This window comes from Bombyx mandarina, chromosome 08 (assembly GCF_030267445.1).
Source record: "Bombyx mandarina strain Sakado chromosome 08, ASM3026744v2".
Classification (NCBI taxonomy): Eukaryota; Metazoa; Arthropoda; class Insecta; order Lepidoptera; family Bombycidae; genus Bombyx; species Bombyx mandarina.
In genome coordinates this window covers 4,195,439-4,221,481 of record NC_143215.1, presented here as the reverse complement: position 1 = coordinate 4,221,481, position 26,043 = coordinate 4,195,439, and the positions used below count along the sequence as shown (strand labels likewise).

The following is a 26,043-nucleotide window of genomic DNA, read 5'->3' as shown; positions in this document are numbered from 1 at the left end:
TACACTTTTAATTTAATTTATAATTTATATAATAATGTATAATAAATAATTTAATTGCCTTTAACAATTTGTATAACTCGGCTGCCCAAAAAATAATTAAAACAATAAAATGGGGTCCAGTATACGAAATACGAATATATAGTGGTATTCCCATCGATATATTACTACTAGATAACGCAACACATACAAAAACCAAACACAAATATGGCATCGACTAACTGATCTGACTACACCATCAAGTGGAGAAAAACTATGTATAATATAATAATTGTAACCTAAACTATGCCTATTTCCTAAGCAATAAAGTGCAGTTTAGATTATTTTAACATTCACTTACGACCTTACGCCATGAATGACAGAAAAAGATAGTTTTTACAATAACTTTTATTCCAAATTTAACCTTATTTTCCTAAAAATAAAGCAAAAATTTACACGCATAGCATTTTACTTACGCCCTTTTAAACTTACGATATTAAGACTTTACTGCTCCGAACAGAGTACTACGGAGTCGCACTTTATACTTTTTTTGTAAGAATATTTTGAGTAATTTATTTAGTTATTATGTTTTTTTAATTCATATTCATTCAATTTTTTCATTTTAATTTCTTATGATTAACAACAAATATTGTATAACTATAGATAATTATACCTGAGTTAGCTATATTGTACCTTGCACATCGGTGGGGAAAATGGATAAGAGCTTTTTAAATCACAACAATATAATCCCCATCAAATTGTTTTATTTATTAAATACATGTCAGATTCGGTAAAATGGTCTGCACAAACCACACTGGAGCAATTAGGTTTGAAATAATTGTCGCTTCTTTTTTATTTTATTACTCTGTTATTAAATCTGTAAAAATGTAAAAACAAATTCCAGTTTACAGATTTCACTTCGCCGTCCGTTGTACAGACGTCTGTTGCATTCGTATCTGATCTAGCGATACACGGGGTGTTCGAATCCCAGGCGGGTACCAATTTTTCTAATGAAATACGTACTTAACAAATGTTCACAATTGACTTCCACGGTGAACAAATAACATCGTGTAATAAAAATCAAACCCGCAAAATAATTTGCGTAATTACTGGTTGTAGGACCTCTTGTGAGTCCGCACGAGTAGGTACCACCACCCCACTTATTTCTGCCGTGAAGCAGTAATGCGTTTCGGTTTGAAGGGTGGGGCAGCCGTTGTAACTATACTTGAGACCTTAGAAGTTATATCTCAAGGTGGGTGGCGCAAATGCGCAAATGGCAGCGTAAATACGCTGTAGATGTCTATGGGCTCCAGTATAACCACTTAACTCCAGGTGTGCTGTGAGCTCGTCCACCCATCTAAGCAATAAAAAATAATAAAAAAATAAAAATTATGTGACTCCACTACACTTGTTCTGAAACAGCCCTATTTCATCCTTGTCTTGCATGTAACCGTTATTATGTGTGCGAAAGAAATAACTGCGAAGCAAAATAATAGGATTTAATTTCTTGAAGTACTAATTTGGTAAGAATAACTGATTTATTTCAAATATTTATCACTATCTGTTAATAAAAATTATAAAACTTACCAAAAATACTAAATTTCATGTTGTTTTCTCTTTATAAGCGTGTTTTTTACATCTTTTTACAGCGCATTTTAGGATCGTTCCACTCGACGGTCGGTGTGACACTAACGGCAAAACAGTGCTTAATATGAATCTAAGCACTGTTTTGTTTGGTTACTTTTGACGCCTTTACGCGGGATCTAGTGGTAATATATCGATGGGTATTCCTTAAAAAGTACTTTAGTTAAAATTGTAACCTAATTTATTTTCAGTTAATTAATACGAGATAATTTTACGAAAAGTTAGCAAGATAAGAAAAATGTGCGCGTCTGTTCCAACGCGCGACTGGAGTTTAATATTTTAGTGTGATTATCGTTGATAGAAATGCACGGTGAAAGTATATTTGGTTCAAACGACATTGTTGCAACTGGACAGGAGTGCCATTTAAATATTAAAATTGGGAAAAATATAATAACAAAAAAACGTTTTCAGCTATTTCTATTTCAAATTCAAAACGCTTTTTTAATTACAAAGATAAATATCGCGTATTGTCGCGAAATGTCACTTAATCAGTCTTTCACTCCTAGATATATAAATAAAACTAAATGATGACCGAGCTTTGTTCGTCTTTTTTTTTGATAACGCCATCTTGTTGTGTCTTTAAAGCGGATAGTTGCCCTCAATTAAAAAAAATAGTATTATTATTCGCCGATAGATGTCAGGAAGAGTTGATTATTGAAAACACGAATAAAACAACATTTTCTGAAAATAAATCGTAGCTAGGTCGATTTATCGCCCCCGAAATCCCCTGCAGTTATACTAAATTTTATGAAAATCGTTGGAGCTGTTTCCGAGATTCAGATTATATATAATATATACAAGAATTGCTCGTTTAAAGGTATAAGATAACGGGGATTTGTGTACATGAAAATTATTTATGGCCAATGAAACTCAGACGGGATATGTGACATTCTAAATATGTTTTTTCTTTGACATATTTTTTATCCCCAAAAATTACACAGCAACCAAGGCCGATCTATCTCTTTTATTAAGGAAATAACATTTGTAACAGTATGACGAATGGTTTTCCGTAATAATAATTATTTCCTCGTATAGCGAATTTTTCTTTTCCATATAATATGTTTCTTTTCGGTCGTATGTATATTTTCCATAATTACGCCATACACATTAACCTTCACAACCTTTCCAAAGCAGACTCCATATCCAGGCCCATCACATGTGATAGTAGCTATGAAAGTAGTGACAAAATATGACATGCGTTTTAAAAACGCTTCCGGGAAACAATACATACGTTATAACTGATAAAACATATTTTGAAATCGTGTGTCATCAAAACATTACAATATTTAACGGCCGTCTGGTGTAGTGGTAAGTGACATGGTCACTACACAAGGGGGTCGCGGGTTCGAATCCCGCCAAGGTAAGATATTTGTATGATAAATATAAATGTCTTTTCCAGGGTTATGGATGTCTATTAAATATATGTATGTGTATAATAAAAATCTTACATTTATATCCGTTATCTGGTACCTGTAACACAAGTTCTTTACGAACTTATCACGGGACCAGTTAACGTGGCGTGATTGTTAGTAAATATTTATTATTATTACAAGTTCATGAAAAAACGAGTTCTTGTTCTGTCTCTGTCTCTCTCTCTCTCTCTCTCTCTCATATAGTATGTAGGTAATAATCCTATTTAAAATTTGTACATAACGTAGGCAGTGTCTACAAATGTATTCATTATATTTTGTTATTTTGTTTTTACTTTATCCCACGCACGAGATATTATGTATTTACAATTCATAGCAAACAGCCCGCGGTGATCAACTTCGATCGATAACTGGATAGTTTGTGTTACTTACGTTTGTTTAGGACGTAATATTAATTATCGAGTTTAAAACTTACTTGTTTATTGTTACGGAGCCATATTTTGAAATTCGTAACCTATATTAACGAGTTCCCAGCGGGCTTTTTATAAGCCCATTCTACAATTTATTACGTTCTAATAACGTTCCGGATACGAACTGACCAAGACTAAGTATATTTTATTGATCAGTATTGTTATTATCATTTCAATTAGCCATTTTGATATCACCATTTTGCAAGAATTTGTATTGTTTGTCGAAAGGCTTTCAAAGTACACCTATTAGCCCACTACTCATGCATTTTTGGTCTAGGTACGCAGACTTCAAGAATGTTGGTTAATCATTCGTTATCTTAACAAGATCGGTCACAAATTACAACTCAACATTGTTATTATATGAACCACCAATTGGAAAAGGGGAGTAAACGCCACTTTTTGACATATCGCTTTTTCGCATTAAAAGTGTACAATTTCCAAAAATATTCGAAATTGGGTTAATATGCGTAAACATTTGGTATCACCAGTATTTTCTCATAAATACTGTCAAAAGAGCGAAGTTTAGTTTTAGTTTTTTTTAGTTTAGGTACCTATTTTGACTACTATTAACAAAATTAATATTATCATTTTATCTTACTTTAAAAGACAGATAATGTACCTGGTAAAAAATAAAAAATAAATGTTGAAGATATGATTAATGTTAAAAATATAATATGTTAAACCTTTAAAACACTCTCCTGTAAAATTAGTAAGTTTTGAGATTATACCGTTTTCATGCGAGAAGACGATATATTATTATTCAGTTTTTTACACTTTTGTTTTTCTTTTTTTTTTATGATTGAAATATTGCTGGTGGCCCGGAGGCCTTTCCAGCTTCACCAGGACAGGTGGGCGAGCAAAGGCTCAGCCAGGAGGGGTGGGATTTGCTAACAACTGCCTGAGCGCCTCCAAAGGAGACCTAACAACTCAAGAGCAATTGCTTCGCGAATGAATCTACTACCGGAGCTGAGCCCGCTGAGTTTGTTTCGCCGGTTCTTCTCAGGACTGTGGCTTTTTTTGGAACCGGTGGTAGAGTTAACATTGTTATTTGTATTTTGACATTCAACAAGTGTGTCATACTGACATCTAAGTTGAAATAAATGATTTTGAATTTGAATTTGAATTTTGAATTTGGATCGGAATCGCGACCCACTGAGAAGATCCGGCGAGAAACTCAGCGGGCTGATGCATGGGTTAGGTTGCACGTCGACCTCTTTGTCGAGTTCGACGAGTCCGGTTACCGGGGTTCCTCAGCCTGCTCCTAGTGTTAGAGCTGAAGGTATCTAATGCAAGAGTTATTGGATCTGATGGATCCGTAAGGACGTGGGTACTTTTGTATTCTATGGACGTAGCGCTAAATTGTGAGTTCGAAGAAAGGAACAAAAGCCATTCAATTTGTAAAGATTCATGCGGCCACAAAAACGATTAGTTGGAAGAATTGGGACAAATCCTGCCTTTATTCCCTTCTTCCAACTGTCAACATTACGAGTATATAATTATTATCCAATATAATAATGATATCCAAAAATTTATTGACTTTACGTTTTCAGGTAGGTCCGACACACGAAACATACCCCTAGACGCGGTTCACGATTCACATAAACTTTTCACTTATCGAAAACTTTTACTAGAACTGACAGAGAACCATTAAGTAGAATCAAGCGAACACATAAAACATGATGCGGTTTCCAATTCTACGTTTTCCATTAGCTCTGGACGAGTTGCTTTGAATTAAAACTTAACTTTGTGAACTAGTTAAAGTTACTGATAATATTTATTTATTTATTTAAAAAAGTACTGCCACATTGCAAACATCTAACATTGAAAAGAAACATAAACTATTTAATTTATGGCCTGATGCATGTGACAACAATGGCGTACATAGCATTGGCAATTCATCGGCTCGAAAATGGAATACAATCATAATTAACTAAAAAAACAGTACTATTCGTTGAAATATTAATAAAAATGTTTAAAAATGTCATGTCATATCGAAAAGAAGAAAAAAAAGAAATGTCAATACAATGTCAAGCAACAACAAGTCAGTTATAGAACAACAATATAAATATAATATAAACGTAAACAAACACTCTCGTCTCGATGAAGACTGAATTTGAAAGCTTTTTTAAATGGATTATCATTAAAAAAATCGAATCTAATCATACCAAGATCAACTGAGTTGCGTAGTGACCAAATCTGACCGTTATTCATAATTATTTTTTTGGTGGTAGTGCATGAAGGTAAAAATGTATAACTAATTTAATTGAAAACTCATGTAGCAGGTATTTCACAAATTAAATAGTTCAGCAATCTTCCTGAATTTTATGTACATCAAATGACCAGAATCTTCTAGGCGCGCGTTGTTTTGTTATGCACATGTTGAAGAATCCGCATTTTTAAGACCATCGTCAGAGATCATAGGGGCAAATAGCTAGGGTGATCGAGTTAAGAGAAACATTGAATACAAAAAACCCGTTTGTTGTCTTAGAACAATCTAGAATTTTTCTCTTGACGTTAGCCGAACTCCGAAGACTTTTCTCTTCTCGGAAATCGTGCTGCGCTTCGTTTTGCTACCAAACTAATGACCGTCTCCGTTTGTCGTTATATTATGGCAATACTCCACCGGTTATAAAAATTAATTCTGTTTATCTTATTTTTATTTTTTATTTGTTTATTTATGTACACACAGAAAACGAGACACAGTACAGAGTAATAGGAAAATTATGTACAAAGGCACTGCTTATTTCTTTGAGAAATCTCTTCCAGCAGACCTGCGAGAGGATAATGAGAATAATAATAAAAAGTGATGAGTGTGTGTAGAACAAATAACACATAACTAAAATCTTGATCTATCTTGATAGTTAAAGAATGTTTTGTTATTAGTCAGCTCTTTGTTTTGTAATCATATATTAAATTGGATATACCTACTCGTATATTGGATTTTTAAATATATTTTGGCACTCATTTAACGGTTGCGGACTGACGCACACAATTCGAGAGATTTTCCTAAATCAAATCTTCTTACTATGACCATTTCACTTTTTTTTTTGTTTAGTAAAGGTTTTGTTTGCTATATAATATTGTGAGGTTACTGAAACAAATGGCGTGATTCGTCAATTTAAAAGGTCAAAATCTCGATAATACTGTAATAAAACGGTACTGTTATAATACTGTAATAATATAAAACGGCGTTCTTTCAAACTAGACCGTGTACCTGCTTGAGGTATAGAGAGGATGATGACAGCCGCGTCGTCTGGTCTCACTATATTAATAAGGCAGTTAAGTATGTAACAGTGAAATTGTGAATTATTTATTTTATTGAAGCTTAGTATAGCTTGTATTGGAGCTTGTTGGAAGATTTTGTACTAGAGTAGCATAATAACATCAAGTGGCAGGTAGTGGCCGTTGTTTCAAGGGTTTGAATTCATAAATTTAGGGGTAGTTACGGTGAAACACGATTATTCCAGAATATACAGCTAGCATTGTAAGAAGTTAATGTAAATAAATTCTATGTGATTTTCGTTGTTTAGACAATATAACACCGAAAAGTTTACAATTTCGAGTCCTCTGTAAACACGGAGCATTCGGAACGATAATTATATAAATAAAGACTTTATATGTGAATAAAATATGTTTTTTTTTTTTTTTATTGCCTTTGTAGGCAGACGGGCATACGGCGCACCTGATGGTGAGTGGTTACCGTCGCCCATGGACTTCAGCAATGCCAGGGGCAGAGCCAAGCCGCTGCCTACCGAGCCAAGCCGTACACACGTTACTTAAAAAAGTATCTTTGTCTTTGTTGTTTCAATTACATGTTTGATATTTTCGAACATTTTCAACGAAATGCATGGTCACGAAGCGATGACTAAGCGAACTTGGATGATCCAGCATTTTTGAGGTGACAACGTCTTATAATTCGATGGAGCCGGCTGCACGCACGGAATTACAAGACTCATGCGGCGTTATCTTTTTTTATTTTATTTTTATTGCTTAGATGTGTGGACGAGCTCACAGCCCACCTGATGTTAAGTGGTTACTGGAGCCCATAGACATCTACAGCGTAAATGCGCCACACACCTTGAGATATAAGTTCTAAGATCTCAGTATAGTTACAACGGCTGCCCCACCCTTCAAACCGAAACGCATTATTGCTTCACGGCAGAAATAGGCGGGGCGGTGGTACCTACCCGTGCGGACTCACAAGAGGTCCTACCACCAGTAATTACGCAAATTATAATTTTGCGAGTTTGATTTTTATTACACGATGTTATTCCTTCACCGTGGAAGTCAATCGTGAACATTTTGTTAAGTACGTATTTCATTAGAAAAATTGGTACCCGCCTGCGGGATTCGAACACCAGTGCATCGCTAGATACGAATGGACCGGACGTCTTATCCTTTAGGCCACGACGACGACAAAATCGCTCTGAGGCGTTCCATTTAAGGCTTGAAGTGCAAGAGAGAGCGCGCAACGAGCGACAAAGAGGCACAGTCGGCCTCCGCGTTCGGCAGCGTTCGACGTCTGTCTCTCTCCTACTTGAGTGAGCGATGCATCCGCGTGGACAGCTGCTATACAATAATACATTTAATGTGTAATGAAAAAACTATGTACATTGTAAAAAAATAATGACATAATTGTATTTATGCGTACAAATAAATTTAATGTAACTTGATCAATTCAATAGTGATTTCCATTTACTTCCTATACAAAATATCTATCAAACAAATAAAATTAAAATTTTCTTTTGAAAAATGAAACGATTCCATCAGTATTTTCTTATGACGTTGTCACGTTCAACTATCATCAGTAAACCGACTTTACAGACAACCGATTTTTTTTAAGAAGAAGGAAAATGACTCCATCCCAAATCTACTACCAGACGGTGTTGTTCTTCAATGGTATTGTTCTTCAATATCCTATTTTTGACCATTTTTAAGGAGATTTTGGTTCACGAAGTTTTAATTGTCGCACGTAAGCTCGCCTCTCGCCAAAGCATCTGAACCGAAGAAATCAAGCTTTGTTTTCTCAAATTCATCCAATACCAATCACGTACATAGCAAACCTATATTATTCTAATTTTAGAACATCAACCACAATGATAACTTTTATAACAAATTTTATGTACGCTTTGGAATAAAAACTTAATTCATTTATTTTCATTTAATTCTAAATCATCATCAAGCCAATGTCATTTTTGCTTGATGATAGTTTTATTTCTATTTCCGTGATTAATTATAGTATCTTACAAAGCTGCCTTGATCTGAATTTGAGAAAAATTGCGGCACTAGCAAAATGTATAATTTTTTTAACCGATTCTACATTGGAATGAGGATACATGATGCAAAATCGTTTACGCTTTCAATGCAGCATTATGCAAGTACCAATCCAGCAAGGCTTTAATGTAATATACGTCTAAGTATCAACAGCCACTACTTTTCCCTTAAAATTTATTTAAATGATAAATCTAAAAATTTAGAAAAATACAGAAAAACAACACAGATGAAATCCAAATAGAAAATTTGGATCTGACCTTTTCCGATTTTAGGCTTGTAATGTCCACTTTTTTTTTTAATAATACTTTCGTTGGTTGGGCGGGATGGTCCATCTGGTCTTAAAGGATTAGCGGAACCCTTAGACATCCCTCTTTGGACATGAGTTCTTAATCTCAGCTTGTTATAAACGACTGCCTCACCCATTGCAACCTCACCCTCACAGGTTGAAACGCATTACTGCTTCACGGGAGCAATAGTAAGGGTCGTGGTACTTACCCGTGCGGGCTCACAAGACACCCTTCCAAAAGTAACAGTCAAACAAGGGTTATTGTCAACCATCAAAATATATTTGAAAGACAAAAGTAACAAACACGAAATTAATTTTACGTTAACACGTTATTGAAAATTCTCTGTCACCGAGAACGTTGCTATTCGCAATGGAATGTGAGGAATAAAAGTAAACAAAATGAAACAATTTAATAATTGTTTTTCATCAATGTCTTTGTGGAGCACTATACAAAGAATATTAAATTAAGCTTAAGATTATTTTATTTTGTGTTTATATTTGTGATTAGAGAGCGTGATATATTTTTTTTATTGCTTAGATGGATGGCCGAGCTCACAGCCCACCTGGTGTTAAGTGGTTACTGGAGCCCATAGACATCCACAACGTAAATGCGCCACCCACCTTGAGATATAAGTTCTAAGGTCTCAAGTACAGTTACAACGGCTGCCCCACCCTTCAAACTGAAACGCATTACTGCTTCACGGCAGAAATAGGCAGGGTGGTGGTACCCACCCGCGCGGACTCTCAAGAGGTCCTACCACCAGTAATTACGCAAATTATAATTTTGCGGGTTTCATTTACTGGAACTTCTGGAATTTACTGGACTTTCATTCATGGACTGGAAAATGTAAATAATCTGGCATACTTTTACTCCCTGTCCCGCCGTCTCAATAGCTCCGACTGGGTTCCCGCCCGGTCCGGGGTAGGGCGCCGGCTGTGAGCGGCAGGAGTTTTTAGTGAGGTTCGACTCCCACATACCCCACCTGCCGTGCGGGTGGGGATCCGGCGATTTTCTCCTGTGGAAAAAAAAACCATTCCGTTTAGGTATTGTTTTCTTTTGTTGTTTAATTCAATGTAAACTAAATTAATCTTAACAAGGTCTGGAGAAGGCCTTTAGTTTCAAAGATAATCTGACACACGCATTTAAAATTAATTCAAATTCTCTTTTTAAAACAAATCCTATATTAAATTTAGAGAGAGAGAGAGAGAGAGGGAGAGTATTCTTTATTGTACACCAAAAAATAAATAAACAATATTGAATACAAAAAAGTATAATTGGCGGACTTATCACTAAGAGCGATCTCTTCCAGACATCCATCAGGTGGACAAGAATCATTTGGAAATGAATTACACGCGGTGTATCAATCCAGTGAAATATATACATACACATACATACACATATATTCATATACACATACATAGACATACACATATAAATTTTAATGTAGATTTCTCTAAAATAGGAGCAAATATCCGCAAAACAAAAGCCTATCATGACTGGTTTTTCTATTTGATCGTAATCCAAATGTTTTTTTTCTCTCACAGCTTAGGTAAGCAAATGGTATCGAAAGCGCATCCAGCACCGTGGTTCGCGAATACGATATCTCGTCATGTGGACGCGGATGGGCCAGTCTCGAAAGGTGACGGCCCACGGTGGCTACTGCTGCCTATTGCGCAGCGGCACAGTGGGCAAGGTGTCGAGCGGCGCGACAAGCGACAGCGAGATATAGTGCTCGACGTCAAGCTGCTCGCCAGAGTCAGCTTAATTGACGACCGAGGCTGCGTAGGCCCAACAGGAAACGCCACCGCATACGGTTAGTGTTTTTAATTCGAAATGCTTAAAATACTTAAAAAAAAGTGCGCGTGCAATTTGCCACACGTGATTGAAGTGAAACTTCTTTTTCGTAATGTGGTTTTCTTCATTTTTCATCCTTAAATCAGATTGCTCTTGTAATAGGGAATGCTGTCTATAAGAGATGCGATTTCTTTAACATTTTTAAATACTTCATTAAAATATTGGACGCTACTCGTTGCTAACGCTCGCGCTAGCCTGTAGTAGGTATACTACGCGCATGCGTTCGAGTGCCACGCATTCACTCTCGTTCTGTCTCTTTCTATTCAATGGTAGCATTAAACGTTTTACACAACCTTGTTGGAGGTCGCATTAGAAGTTTCACTTCAAAATTATTGTTTTCAAAAATTCTATTTTGTATTGATAAATGTACACAAATAAATGCTATTACATAAAATAAAGAGGTAATTTAATTCAAAGTAATTTAATTGAAGTGGCTATAAACAGGTTTTACTTTCAGATCCAACGGCTGCTAATGAAGGCTCTCTCGCGACCTATGTAAGTGTATTTTTGTTTCTGATTTATACAAAGTCATTTCTACCAAATATATACCAATAGATATAAAAATATAAAATATATATATAAAAAAGAAAGTATCTATAAAATAGATACCAAACTTGACATGTTGGTACCAGGTTCTGTGGGCAGTCTTCGGTGGTGCTTGTGTATTAGCAATGGCCGCTGTCATAGCAGTTAGTGCCCGAGGCGTGAAGCGGTTATTAAACGCTCTCCGCCCCGCCCCTGTATCCGCTCCGCTTGAGCCGATGCGTCGCCGACCCGCATGGTTCCCGCTACAGCTGCGTATGTGAGTACTTAGATGTAGGCTTTATACTACAACAAACCGAAAAATTCGACAGTATTAATAAAACAACGTCTTCCGTTTTTGAAGTGAAACTTCTTTAGGCGCGTTGAGAATAAAATTTAACTCGCAACAGTTACGGCTAGAGAGAAAAAATACAATTTAGGATGAGTGAGAGTGAGAAAATAGACAGAACGTCTCGCTAACCACTCGACCTTGGAGAGAAGGAAAAACCGAGCTAGGTCGTTTCTCTTATACACATCATTCCCTATTACAAGAGAAATTTGATTTAAGGATGAAAAATGAAGAAAACCACAATATTACACACCGCAAAAGAAGTTTCACTTCTTTCACGTGCACCAAGATGCACGCGTACCGATTTTTTCTCTTCAGATTCTTATATTAATCTATTTCAGGCACATCAAACATATTATTATTAAATTATGTCTTAGAAACATCCAAGTGATGCCCTATAAGTTCACCATAAAATTAGAAAATACCCTTTCTTTGTACGCCCTCATACAAAAAAACAAACGATTTGCTTTTAAATGTGTATACTTGATATTTGTGATCGTTAATACCGCGGCTTCCATTAGAATAGGTACCAGATTTAATTATTAAAGACGTGAATAATAATCGTAAGGGACGTATAACGTATGAGTGATGTTTCTGAAAGCAATAATTTTGTATTTCCGCCACGAAGATGACGGAGATTTCCTCATTCTGATATTACAGGAAAAGCTACGACCCTGTCATACTGTGACAACTGTCATGGTTGGCGCAAGAATTATAATAATACTTAAATTGTTTTCCTCTCCACGACCGTAGGGCGATGTGCTTTCCGTCATTGCTAAAATCGATATAAAGCTATAGCATAAAATAAATCCGCGAATATGCCACTACTTTTGCGGATTTTTTGCGTGATTAAATTTGAGGTCAGAATATCCGTATACTGTTTATTCGGGCCTATCGTATTGGTGACGTCCATGCGCCATTGCGACCACTCACCGTCAAGTAAGCCTTATCTATAATCGACCATCTATCTAAAATGGCAACAAAAAAATTGTCAACAAAAAAATCTTTAAAGTCGGATTACTGACGATAGTTTTACGTGATTACGTTGTGGCGGTAGCCATCATACAAAATAAAGATATTTGACAGATGCCTGAATCTCGCTTACCACATTTTCAGATAAGCTTATATAATCAAGTTCCGAACAACAACAACAACAACCGAGAAATAACATCAGCTCGGTGGAAGATCTTCCTTCCGGTTGTCGTAAACCTACAACGTCATAAAGAAATATTGATGAAAAATTGCATACTTTTATGAATTGAATTTGTATTATCAATGTATTATCATTATTTTGTTTAAAAAGCAGGAGCTGATTGATTACAAGTTTTTCGATAAATTAACGCTTGGGCCGATCGTGCCTCTCTATCGATTGTACTTTGCTCTCGCTTACACGATCGGGCTCAGAGGGAACGTGACTTTTTCGTGCGTGCAGTCGGTGTTACCACGTCAAAAAAGTTAATTACAATTTTTTCCTATGTCTGTCAGCTGATATTCTTTTTCTCGTATAATAACTATTAGAGGCTGTAGGGTTAACTTTTTTTTGAGTGTTTTTTTTATACATGTACACATTTTAAACAAAGTATGGGCGTAAAACGGAGCGTTAAGGTGTGAGTGAGAGAAAACGGTAAGAAAAGGAGAAAAGAATGAAAGGGAAAAAGAAGATGGCGGGAACGATTGAATGAGCAAGGTGTAAAAAAGGTAGCAGATTTTTTTTATTTTTTATTTTTTATACCCACCTTGAGATATAATTTCTAAGGTCTCAAGTATTGTTACAGCGGCTGCCCCACCCTTCAAACCGAAATGCATTACTGCTTCACGGCAGAAATAGATAGGGTGGTGGTACCTACCAGCGCGGACTCACAAGAGGTTCTACCACCAGTAAAAAAAAAATAGAGAACACTTCAGAAGAGAACAATAAACCTAAAACAGAGAAATACTTTTTTTTATAAGCCACGATCCTAATTATGCATTTAAGATATTAGAAGAAGATATTAGGCACAAGCCTAAAGAAGTAGATACGGCTAACACGAGGTCGTCTGCCTTCGATGGCAATTTTTGTTTTGCACAAATAGCCAGAAAGTGCTCTTTTTGGCCAAAATTCAAAATGGTGCCTTAAAATTGCCTGATGAATTACTTAAGAAGTAAAACAACAGCAATATTCTCGACGCGACGGTCACGTTTCCGTCGTAGCGAAACTTAATTATTAATTCATTTCCTGTTTCCGTACCAACGACTTGAAACCCTTCTAAGCGAGCGTCAAAACACAATAGGTTTACAGAAATTATTACGAAACTAAAAAAAGCTACGCCTAAATTCTTTCCTCGTATTACAGAAATGTATTTAATTAAAATCGGTTTGAAGGGTGGGGCAGCCCTTGTAACTATACTGAGACCTTAGAACTTATATCTCAAAGTGGGAGGCGCATTTACGTTGTAGATGTCTATGGGTTCCAGTAACCACTTAATATCAGGTGGGCTGTGAGCTCGTCCACCCATCTAAGCAATAAAAAAAAATCCTAAAATTTTTTTAAATTTTAAATCACTACATAGTATAAAACAGAGTCGCTTTCTCTGTCCCTATATCCCTATGTATGCTTAAATCTTTAAAACTACGCAACGGATTTTGATGCGGTTTTTTTTTAAATAGATAGAGTGATTAATTGAAGATGATGGTTTATGTATATAATAAAATCCATTTTATAGTGTAGAAATACTGTTATCGATAATAAATTACAGCTCCCTAAGCGAAGCGAGGCCGGGTCGCTAGTCGATATATAAAACGACAATACCATAACAATTGCTCAGCAATAATCAAAGGTATTTCAGTAAGTTGGTAGTGTTGTGAAAAGGCAATTTCAATTTTAGTTAATTGATAACCTTCAAAATTCCAAAGAAGATTTCAAATCGTAATTAAAGGATTTATACCTAATCTCATCGCTTTCTGCGTCACACCAACAAAAGCGCCTTAGCAAAAAGATGATCTCAAAACGCCTGTTGTAAATCAGTCATTACACGAAACAGGATCCTGTGTTAACAAATCTTGAAGGCGTTCAATTCACGTGCTAGTTAAAACACATCAACGAGATAACATGAGCCCATATAAATCACCATCATACACGCCAATCTATTTATCTATCTATCTATCTATATACTTATATATAAAAATGAATTGCTGTTCGTTAGTCTCACTAAAACTCGAGAACGGCTGGTCCGATTTGGCTGATTTTGGTCTTGAATTATTTGAGGAAGTCCAGAGAAGGCTTAAAAGGTAGATAAATATGAAAATGCTTGGAATTAAATAAAAATAACAATTTTGTTTTTCCTTTGATGTGTCCCCCGTCGGATGGAATACTTTTGTTTGTTTTAAGTTTATTTTATACAAAAGTTTAGGTCCTTTATTTATCGATTGAGGCACAACGAAGTCCGCCGGGTCAGCTAGTAATCAATACAAAAGGGGTTCGATATTACAATGCGGTGAAGCGAAGTTATCAGTGTAAGACTAATTAAAAGTTGAGGTGCTCGTGTTTTAAGCAGCTGTCCAAATTTCAAATTCTCGAAAAGGTTTACCTAACGATTGTTTTTTTTTATTTACGCACCTATCTGATGTTATTCACTGGTTAACTGTTGTTTCAGGATAACGAATTGTTTTTAAAGGTCATCCAAGGATCTGCTTCGTTGGTTTACGTAGCCGTTCAATTAGCCTAATTACAACTGTTAATTGCCTCCCTTTTTCATGACAAGGTAATTATAATGCTAACGGCAGTTGTCGAACTACACTCGCGTTTCATAAACAGAAATGGAAAAGGGAATGTTGTTTTACTCTAATTTAAGAAATCGGGATCTTATTTATTGGCTTGCAAAGTATAAATACTTAGGGCTCTGTAACAAACTTAGCGTATACAGCGGACTGACACCTTTCCGCGTTATACGAGAGCATAAGAATCACATGTCACTTGATTTTCATGTGCGTTCGACCGCATACAGTGAATATAAATTTAATAATTATTTTCCATAGCGATTTCTAAATGTTATCTCTCTCAATGGGTCGTGTTTCGATCCGGTGGTAGATTCTGCGAAGCACTGCTCTGTGCCAATGTTAGCAACACTTCCGGTTTTAGCCCAGACAGTTCACCTACACGCTAGGGTGAAGCTGAAGTAACCTCTCAAGGCTAACAGCTATCGGCATATGTAAGAAAAAAAAATCTCGCTAAAGATCTTAGCTATCTATTGTTGGGAACGGTGAATTGTGAGTACGCACGATTGGGTTACATCATCCTACGTCTTCTTGCGACGTAATGATTTGCGCCTATTTCGAAGATCCAACAACCACTACTTATACAATTTTGAAGTTGAAGCTTTTGTGGTAGCGGCTTTCACTAAGCTTCACGTTTTGTCCCCGGAATTGGACATCGACGTAGAGTCCATTATCTGTCTTAATTTATGATAACGATTCCTAAACACCCTGTACATTATTGATTTGCCAAACATTTTTCATAAATTTCCCCCGTCCAAAAATCACAGTCCATCAACCTAGAATAAACAAATTATAATTAACTAGCAATCGTACAACTGGCCAAACAATAAAATCTTCAAACAAATCCGTCACGCATATTTGTTTTTGTTTCCGCGTTCCCTTTTGTTTCAGAAAGAAAATGACTGTAATATGGTTTTTGTCTCTTTGAAGCTTGACTGGACTTTTTAAATAAAAACATTTCACACGACCCCTTTGATCATGCAAAAAATCAGAACTGTACAACTGAACAATTGTACACATAGTATATATTTTTGTAATTGAAGATAGTAAATTACCATGAGAATTTTTGAAAATGTTACTGTAATAGAAGAAAAAAACCCACATAATTTTCACGGTTTTCTTAATCCTCCGTACAAAAGAGGGGAATCGCTAGATTTTTACTAAATACAAATCATATTGTTGTTGAGGATGAAAAAAAATATACGAAAGAGGTTTTAGTCACCTAAATTAAAAATAAATCATTTTAGAACAGAAAAATTCTTTTGTTTTTCTGTTTCTCACTGAGAATATCTGGGGAGAAACTCAGTGAATAGTGTCTATAGATTAGTTCACTCTTCGTTATAATCGAAGGGTTCGACGAGGACGGTGACCGGTGCTTCAAGCCTCAAGCCACGGAGAGCGGATCCCCCCCGATGCTCTCGCGGATCCCCCCGGATCCTCTCTCGGACCCCCGCTCCCCCGGATCATTCTCCGATAACACATGTTTTGAGCGACGGAGGCTACGCGTTGCCCCGTTCGCGTCGCCTGGGTCGGTTACGTTATTAGCGGCGGCCACGATAAGAGGATTAATTTTCATAAAAACGAGTATATAAACTTAAAAAATTTGAGTTTTCAGCCCAGCAGCAGAATAATGAAAAGTCCATAGAAATCGTACATACCTATATTTGAGATCACCGCATCAAATTAAAAAAAAAAACGACAAACATCGTGAAACTAAACCATAAAAATAGTTTAATTTCTGTCTCTTGTCATAGATTAAATTTCCCAAGAAATTTCATAACATAGAATTAGTTTTGATAACAGAACCGAAACCCAAATATAATAACATGCTTAACCACGCACCTAATATACGAAGACGATAATATAATTTCAGTAGTTTAATAAAGCTGAAGACTCGCAATACCTAAGCCTTTCAATCTTAGTATTAAAAAAGAAAGAATATTTCATAAACTGATTTCGTGTAGCCCGCAAACAAATAAGAAATAGGCAAAGAAACTTCTTTTAATTTCTTTGTTTTAAATTACTTTTTTTATTATTACTTACTATTAAGATTTTTCTTAAAATCACTATGTAGGGTTAATTTCAAGGCCATTTCACGCCGGAATGTGCTTTTTAATACCCGTTTATCTACCGCTCCTGTCCTAAAACTGTAAATGTCCTACGCAGAATCTGCGACAACATTTTTTTTTATTGCTTAGATGGGTGGACGAGCTCAAAGCCCACCTGATATTAAGTGGTTACTGGAGCCCATAGACATCTACAACGTAAATGCGCCACCCACCTTGAGATATAAGTTCTAAGGTCTCAGTATAGTTACAACGGCTGCCCCACCCTTCAAACCGAAAGGCATTACTGCTTCACGGCAGAAATAGGCGGGGCGGTGGTACCTACCCGTGCGGACTCACAAGAGGTCCTACCACCAGTAATCTGGCGAACTGGAAGATGATAGCCTTCAGACTGGACTAAGTCGATCTTATTACCTCTCCACAAAAAGGGATCCACTTCTAAGTGCGATAATTATATTAAAATACTAGCGACCCGCCCTCGCTTCGCTTCGGAAACATTAAAACACACATGAAACAAAAAAAAAAAAAAAAAGTAGCCTATGTTCATCAGGGACAATGTCGGCTTCTAATGGAAAAATAATTTTTCAAATCGGTCGAGTAGTTTCGGAGCCTATTCGAAACAAACAAACAAACAAATCTTTCCTCTTTATAATATTAGTATAGATAATTAAATATTAAAATTATTTTTTTATTAAAATTAAATAGAAAAAGTTTTATAAAAAGACATTCAAAGTCCACCGCTTTCAATTCTATTATAATAATTATCCAATTTAATTTAGTAACAATATGCCCGAACATGACAGATGTCATTTTCAATAGCAATGCATATCACCATTATCGACAGCGCCATCTATATGATTACATAAGAGCTATATAGCGCTGTACAAATCTATACTTCTATATCTATACTAATATATAAATCTACAGTGGTTTTACGGATGTTCCGTTATAACTACTGAACCATGCATCTGATTGATTTGAAACTTGGTATCCATGTAGAAAATACATGTACTTAATGGATAGGCTAATATTTATATGAGTGATGAACTCCTTACACCAGTTCGTAGTCGTCGTGGCCTAACGGATAAGACGTCCGGTGCATTCGTGTTGAGCGTTGCACCGGTGTTCGAATCCCGCAGGCGGGTACCAATTTTTCAAATGAAATACGTACTCAACAAATGTTCACGATTGACTTCCACGGTGAAGGAATAACATCGTGTAATAAAAATGAAACCCGCAAAATTATAATTTGCGTAATTACTGGTGGTAGGACCTCTTGTGAGTCCGCGCGGGTGGGTACCACCACCCTGCCTATTTCTGCCGTGAAGCAGTAATGCGTTTCGGTTTGAAGGGTGGGGCAGTCGTCGTTACTATACTTGAGACCTTAGAACTTGTATCTCAAGGTGGGTGGCGCATTTACGTTGTGGATGTCTATGGGCTCCAGTAACCACTTAACATCAGGTGGGCTGTGAGCTCGTCCACCCATCTAAGCAATAAAAAAAAAAAAAAAAAAAGTTGCGGGGGCGTTAATGATGAGAATCTTTGTGGGGGTGAGAAATAATAATGTTAATTTTACATGCCCAGCGAAGCGGACTGGTACAGCTAGTGTAATATAAAGAAAGAAACATAAAACTAAACAAAAAACATTCTTTTGAAATACACATAACCGATCCGGTCCATGGTCATTATAATATTTAAATCAACCGTATTATATTACACGTTCCTATTGATATTTAAATTGCGTACGAAATATTATGAATAATCATTATTTTAATAAAATCATTAATTACAATACGTTCCGAAACTTAATTTCGTAATGTCTTCGGCAATGATGATGATGATGATATTATTTTATCCCTAATGGGAAAGGCAAAGGACTTTAGTCCATACAGCCAGGTCTTGTTTTTGGTAATAATTGGAGAATTTTGGTAGTTTTAAAGGCCGAAGCCACGTCTTCATTTTTCTTTGTCTTTGGCAAGTTCGAGAGGGTTCACGGTTCGAAAACTGTCAAGAACGTTACGTTTACAAAATTATCTAAACTAACTATATATTGCTATTGAAAATGGCGGCTAATAATGTGGTTGGAAACTTGGCTTTTTGTACCCCTTAATTTTTTCGCTGGTTTCGATATCTGGGAACTATAATAGTCTTATTATCTAGCGTATTAGGGCAGTGGTGTGGTAATGTGGGAGTAATCCCAATTGGAAAATGATTATTCACCATTTAATCTTTTGAGCTATCACCACAACGTAAATGCTGCATGCCATAAAAATATGATAAATGCGTCTCAAATTATAAATAAAATAATCTCTATTTCAATTATAACAATGTAGGTTCCATCTGAACTGGTAACGTGGGATTGCTGTTTTCCGGAAATAGGCAGAAAAACGGTCCTTATTCGCACGTGGTCACAGAACGCCCACCAATACTTGTCTTGAGCAATTCAATGAATCGTGACAAAAATTGCTGTATTCAAAAATCCTTTTAATAACTGCTCTGCCTAACTTACCACCCTCAATACCAGGCTCATCGATTGGTGCTTAGACAGAAAAAAAACATGCTAACATCAACCCTTTCAAAAGTTTAACGCGGTGAGTAAGAAGGATAGATATTAAGTAATAATATAGACTGTATCGTTAGCTGTGTGATGTTGTTCTCAAAATCTTTATATATAAAAATGAATTGCTGTTCGTTAGTCTCGCTAAAACTCGAGAACGGCCGGACATAATTATGGCTAATTTTGGTCTTGAATTATTTGTGGAAGTCCAGAGAAGGTTTAAAAGGTAGATAAATATAAAAATGCTCGGGATTAAATAAACAATTTTGTTTTCCCTTTGATGTGTCACCCGTCGGACGGTATCCTTTTGTTTGTTTTAAGTTTATTTTATACAAAAGTTTAGGTATTTTATTTATCGAATGAGGCACTACGAAGTCTGCTAGTTATATATATTTTCTATGCTTATTAGCTGGTAGGTAGTTTAAGAAGCTAGCTATTCCTAGCTTGAGGTAGCTAGTGACCGGTAGATGAGCTCACGGGGCTCATCCTGAGAGAATGTGCCAACACTGACCTTAGGAAAAACAGTGCTTCGCAAAATCTACCAGCAGACCGAATCGCGACCCGCTTAGATAATTCGGCGATAAGCTTGTCTATGGATTAGGTCGCTCGTCGAACTCTTCACGTAATCGACAAGTTCGACGAAAACGGTGACCGGTGCTTAAAAGCCTAAAATTATTGAGAGTGAATCCGGGGGATCCGAAAAGTCTTTTTTTTTATGGACAGCGGCAGTTTTGCGTTGCCCCGTCGCCTGTATTGTACAGCCCACTGAGTTTCTCGCCGGATTTTCTCAGTGGATCGCGTTTCCGATCCGGTAGTAGATTCTGTGAGGCACGGCTCTTGCTAGGGTTCGTGTTAGCAACATCGTCAGGTTTGAGCCCCGTGAGATCACCTACTACCCCGGTGACGTTGACATGGTCTCTCTACACCATCAGTTGGATAGTTCTCGAATAGCACGTCTTAGACTATATTCAATGACTTCAGATTAGGATTATCATTGATTGTTTTTGTTACCGGTTACATATACTGAGTACCAAATCTATTATACTAGCTTTGACCGAACGGCTTGCACTTTCCCTTGAGATTTACGAAAAAACTTGAGTAGAGTACAAAAACACCATCACATTTCATTTATTTTTTGCAATATATTCACCGATTCTACTTCTTTTAACGGTTTTTCCGTGGTTTAGTACGTAAGTGGACAAACTCAGAAGCAATGAGGAGCTTGTTAGAGAACATATGGATATCAATTACGATTGGATATCAAACCTGATTCAATGGCCACGGCCCGGTAAACACAAGGCGATCAAATGCAACGAATAAATGAATACTTAATTTATTATATTTATTTTATTCGCAAGCCAGACGAGCTAAACTTTCTTTCCGTCCGTGGGCACGCATTCTGAATTTTAATAGCGAATTACTCAATGGTCATCTTAAAGTAATGATTTCTTCCTTTTGAATATCCATTTTATTATTTTTATTTTTATTTTTTACTGGTGGTAGGACCTCTTGTGAGTCCGCGCGGGTAGGTACCACCACCCTGCCTATTTCTGCCGTGAAGCAGTAATGCCTTTCGGTTTGAAGGGTGGGGAGGCCGCTGTAACTATACTCGAGACCTTAGAACTTATATCTAAAGGTGGGTGGCGCATTTACGTTGTAGATGTCTATGGGCTCCAGTAACCACTTAGCACCAAGTGGGCTGTGAGCTCGTCCAACCATTAAGGCAAAAAAAATATATTGTAATCTGGGGTGTGAATACTTTTCAAAAGCGGTGCCAATAGCAATATTGAGTGACGACTAAAACCATAAGTATAATATTAACCGGATAAGATACGTCGAAGGACATTTTTGTTGAATGGTATTGTTATTTTTTTCCTACCAATGCTGATAGCCTTGAGAGGCTATATTATCAGCGTTACCAAATGAGTATGTGAGCTCATGGGGCTCAAACCTGTCAAAGTTGCTAACACTGGCCCTAGCAAAAGCAGTGCTTCGCAGAATCCACCACCGGATCGAAAACGCGACCCACTGAGAAGATTCGGCGTGAAACTCAGTGGGCTGTATCTGTGGGTTAGTTTACTTACCGAGCCTTTCGTCGCAAGCGACGGGTTCGACGAGAATGATGACTGGTGCTTGAGGTACCTAAAAGCATCGTTAATGGATCGGGAGGATCCGAAATTACGTGTTGATTAGTATTTTTAATATTATTGTTAAAAAAAGTTCAATGGGAAAAAATGTAAAGCTATCTTACTAGACGACCTAGTATTAAGTATTCACCAGAGTGCGTAGACATTGCGGGAGCCGCTACTCACCTTATGACGTATTGTCTAAGACTCACTGCCACATTCTACAAACTAGAATCCATAGCTGCTTCATGGATTTCTGTCCGACAATACTGATGGTACCTACTTGTACTGTGCTTATTCATAACGCATCACCAGTAATAGTCCGCACGGGTAGATACCATCGCCCTGCGTATTTCTGCCGTGAAGCAGTAATGCGTTTCGGTTTGAAGGCAGCCGTTGTAACTATACTGAGACCTTAGAATCTATCTATATTAGATTCTTATCTCAAGTTGGGTGGCGGCACTTACGTTGTAGATGTCTATGGGCTCCGGAAACCACTTAACACCAGGTGGGCCATGAACTCATCCAGCCATCTAATAATTAAAAAAAACATGCATTCAATCTTTTACACAAATTACATCTCACTTTATATTTACAAGTCTATTTGGTGTCTTTAGAACACTGATTCAACCGAATTGCAAACGGACATGTCGATCTAGGAGGTCGTAGTTTTTAGTGTATTTTCCTCGGCACTGTACCTATTAACATTCCGCACGTCTTTCGTGACTCATTCTTACGTAAAACACTGTAACAAAATGATTTCTAAGCGTTTAAGATATACTTCTCTTCTTGAATACAAATCGTATATTACCATTGATTAGGTGACACGCAGCACTTTGATAGTTTTATATTCCCTGGACACGTCCTTACGGATCCATCAGATCCAATAACTCTTGCATTAGATACCTTCAGCTCTAACACTAGGAGCAGGCTGAGGAACCCCGGTAACCGTACTCGTCGAACTTGACAAAGAGGTCGACGTGCAACCTAACCCATGCATCAGCTCGCTGAGTTTCTCGCCGGATCTTCTCAGCGGGTCGCGATTCCGATCCGGTAGTAGACTCATTCGCGAAGCAATTGCTCTTGAGTTGTTAGGTCTCCTTCGGAGGCGCTCGGGCAGTTGTTAGCAAATCCCACCCCTCCTGGCTGAGCCTTTGCTCGCCCACCTGTCCTGGTGAAACTGGAAAGGCCTTCGGGCCACCAGTAATCTTACAATCATAAAAAAAAAAAGTTTTACATAAAAGGAAAAGACAAAAATAGGAGCGCTTTTCGGCTATTTTAATGTATCATGCATTCATATAATTACATTATACGTATCAATATATGTAACTTCTTGAATAACCGTGAGCTAAGAAGAAACCTATGAACAAAGTCTCTCCACGTCATTGAATCACTTATTGGAATGATCATTAGCAAAACTATGGTGACACAGCCCGAAGGATCGCGAGGTACATTGGGCAGAGCATATTGTTCGTAAAACAGCGGGCTCGCTGACGGCAAAAGGTTCTCAAGTGGCGAACACATATAGGAAGGAGTGGTATAGCCAGAAATTTGGCGAACCTCGGGGCATATGTTCAGCTGATTTTTCGCCTAATTTTGCCTCAAATCGATGCTAAGGCGCGAGTTAAATTGAATTGAAGCTACCGTCTTGCCTGTTTCGGCTGCAACTCAACCATTCTTTTTTTGGGTTTGAAGTGTATGGTACCAATATGGGCAACGGTATTAATTTTTTGGTACTTAAGTGGCCACTTAAAATTGGGTCGCTCGTGATGTAATAATAATAATAAAGCCTTTTATTCCGACAACAGGTATACAATTATGTTTCTTACACTACTGATGTATTATGTATATGTATTTTTTTTACAAAATTAACATTGTTCACGTATTTGGTGCTTCTTTACTTTCTGTAAGTCCGTTTGCCAGTTGGCAAAGACCTCCTCTAACCAACTCCATTCTGATCTCTCTCTGGCTACTCTACTCCATCCACGTCCGCAACCTGCCTGATATCATCGTCTCATCTTTTTTGTTATCTGCCTCTTGTCCTCTTGCCTTGCCCTGGGTACCAACGTGTAGTTATTTTGCTCCATTTTTCTTTTCCTCTGACCATGTGTCCCGCCCACTTCCATTTTAGCCGGATAGTTAACATTGTTGGATCAATCTGACATTTCCCTTAATTTCATCATCAAAGGTACATTGTCTGTTTTTATCACAAATATGTATATAAAAGCCGAAAAAATAATTTTAATGAATCGCTCTTGATACAAAATATTATCTTACTACGGGCACAAGAAGCAACAGTGAAACGTGTATATAATAATAAAGCTGTACAATTGAGTTCATTAAACTCATTGACGCTTCGTTCTGAACAAGAGAAGATAATAAAATAACAACAACTCAAAATAACAACAAAACTGTTATTTACGGGCGGTTTGTTTAAAAGGCAGACGTAGGCTTGGCCCCTGAAATTGCCTTGAGCGACCTTTGTCTGCTTGTCAGATATCACAATCTTTAAGCTAGTTAGTTCATAGACGATAGGACGTCTTGTAAGTCCATGGGTGCTAACAGCCTGCCCATTTCTGCCGTGCAGCAGTAATGCGTTTCGGTTTAAAGGGTGGGTCTGCCGTTGTACTGCTAAAACCTTACCTTAGAAGTTATGTTTCAAGGTGGGTGGCGGCGTTTACGTTGTAGATGTTTGTGGAGTCTGGTAACTACTTAACACCAGGTTGGCCGTGAGATCGTCCACCCATATCACTACATAGTATAAAACAAAGTCGCTTTCTCTGTCCCTATATCCCTATGTATGCTTAAATCTTTAAAACTACGCAACGGATTTTGATGCGGTTTTTTTTAATAGATAGAGTAATTGAAGAGGAAGGTTATATACATCCATTAAATAGTGGAGAAATCAATAATAAATTACAGTTTCCGAAGCGAAGCGAGGGCGGGTCACTAGTATGCAATAAAAGGCATAATAGACACCGGGATGTATAGAGATCGAAGGTTGAATTATAATATCCAAACTGGAACGCCAGAGAGCTTCGCGGCAGAAATAGCAAAGACACTCCATCTACGTCAACAGGCTTGCAGTGTGCCATCTAAATACTACTTGTAGAACGATTTATAAATGATTTATTTACTTATTTCCGAATTAGGTACATTTCGTATCAAAACTAAATAAAATCTCTAACGACACTTAATGTAATAGAAAAATAAAAATAAAAAAGTTTGAGTTGTCATCCCTGCCACAGTGGTTTAATATTACGTAAATATGTACTCGTGTCCAGTTAGGAGTGTTAGCTCCGTGAATTCCGGTAAAAGTTGACTTAGTGGCGACTCCTCGACCACTTTATTATATTGTGTGCTCTTTATATCGAACGAAAACGTTATGTTTGTATAAAATATCGCCAGCTCAAGGTAAATGACATAGAATACTCGCTCTGATTCGAATGAATTTTTTGGTCGAACGAATGGTCATGATTCAAATCGACTTACGGTCTAATCACTATTGAAATTCATCTAATCGATAAAATTAAAACACCCACGTGTGTTTCATCAACCATTGTCACGTTCGTGTATCTCATTTCATAAGCCAAAGTCCGCACCTTTCATTATCCTGCTTTATGATTATGTATGATAAAGAATATAATAATACCCACAAATCATATTGAACAAAAAGTTTTACTAGAAATTAATCCAATCAACATCTGTAATTATCGACGATGAAAAAATGTAATAAAAATCAGAAACGCGCTAGTAGTAAAAAATTGGTTTGTTCAAAAGTCCCCAACAATGTAA

General features: G+C 36.9%; 1 protein-coding gene and 1 long non-coding RNA gene across 3 annotated transcripts in view; one reads left to right on the top strand and one right to left on the bottom strand.

The window, feature by feature from the left end:
* Nucleotides 1-26,043, top strand: part of LOC149502456 (uncharacterized) — a 210,857-nt gene that overhangs the window by 48,261 nt on the left and 136,553 nt on the right. For both annotated transcript variants that reach the window (XM_089729419.1, XM_089729420.1), the window contains exons 6-8: nt 10,566-10,834; nt 11,333-11,370; nt 11,508-11,677. In XM_089729419.1, coding sequence (XP_089585545.1) covers nt 10,566-10,834; nt 11,333-11,370; nt 11,508-11,677 — 477 coding nt within the window. The remainder of the gene's footprint in view (nt 1-10,565; nt 10,835-11,332; nt 11,371-11,507; nt 11,678-26,043) is intronic.
* On the bottom strand, nt 724-1,757 carry LOC114251824 (uncharacterized). Its single transcript, XR_003625121.2, has 2 exons — nt 1,564-1,757; nt 724-853 (listed from the first exon to the last, which is right to left on the bottom strand). It is a non-coding gene; the product is annotated as an uncharacterized LOC114251824 (long non-coding RNA).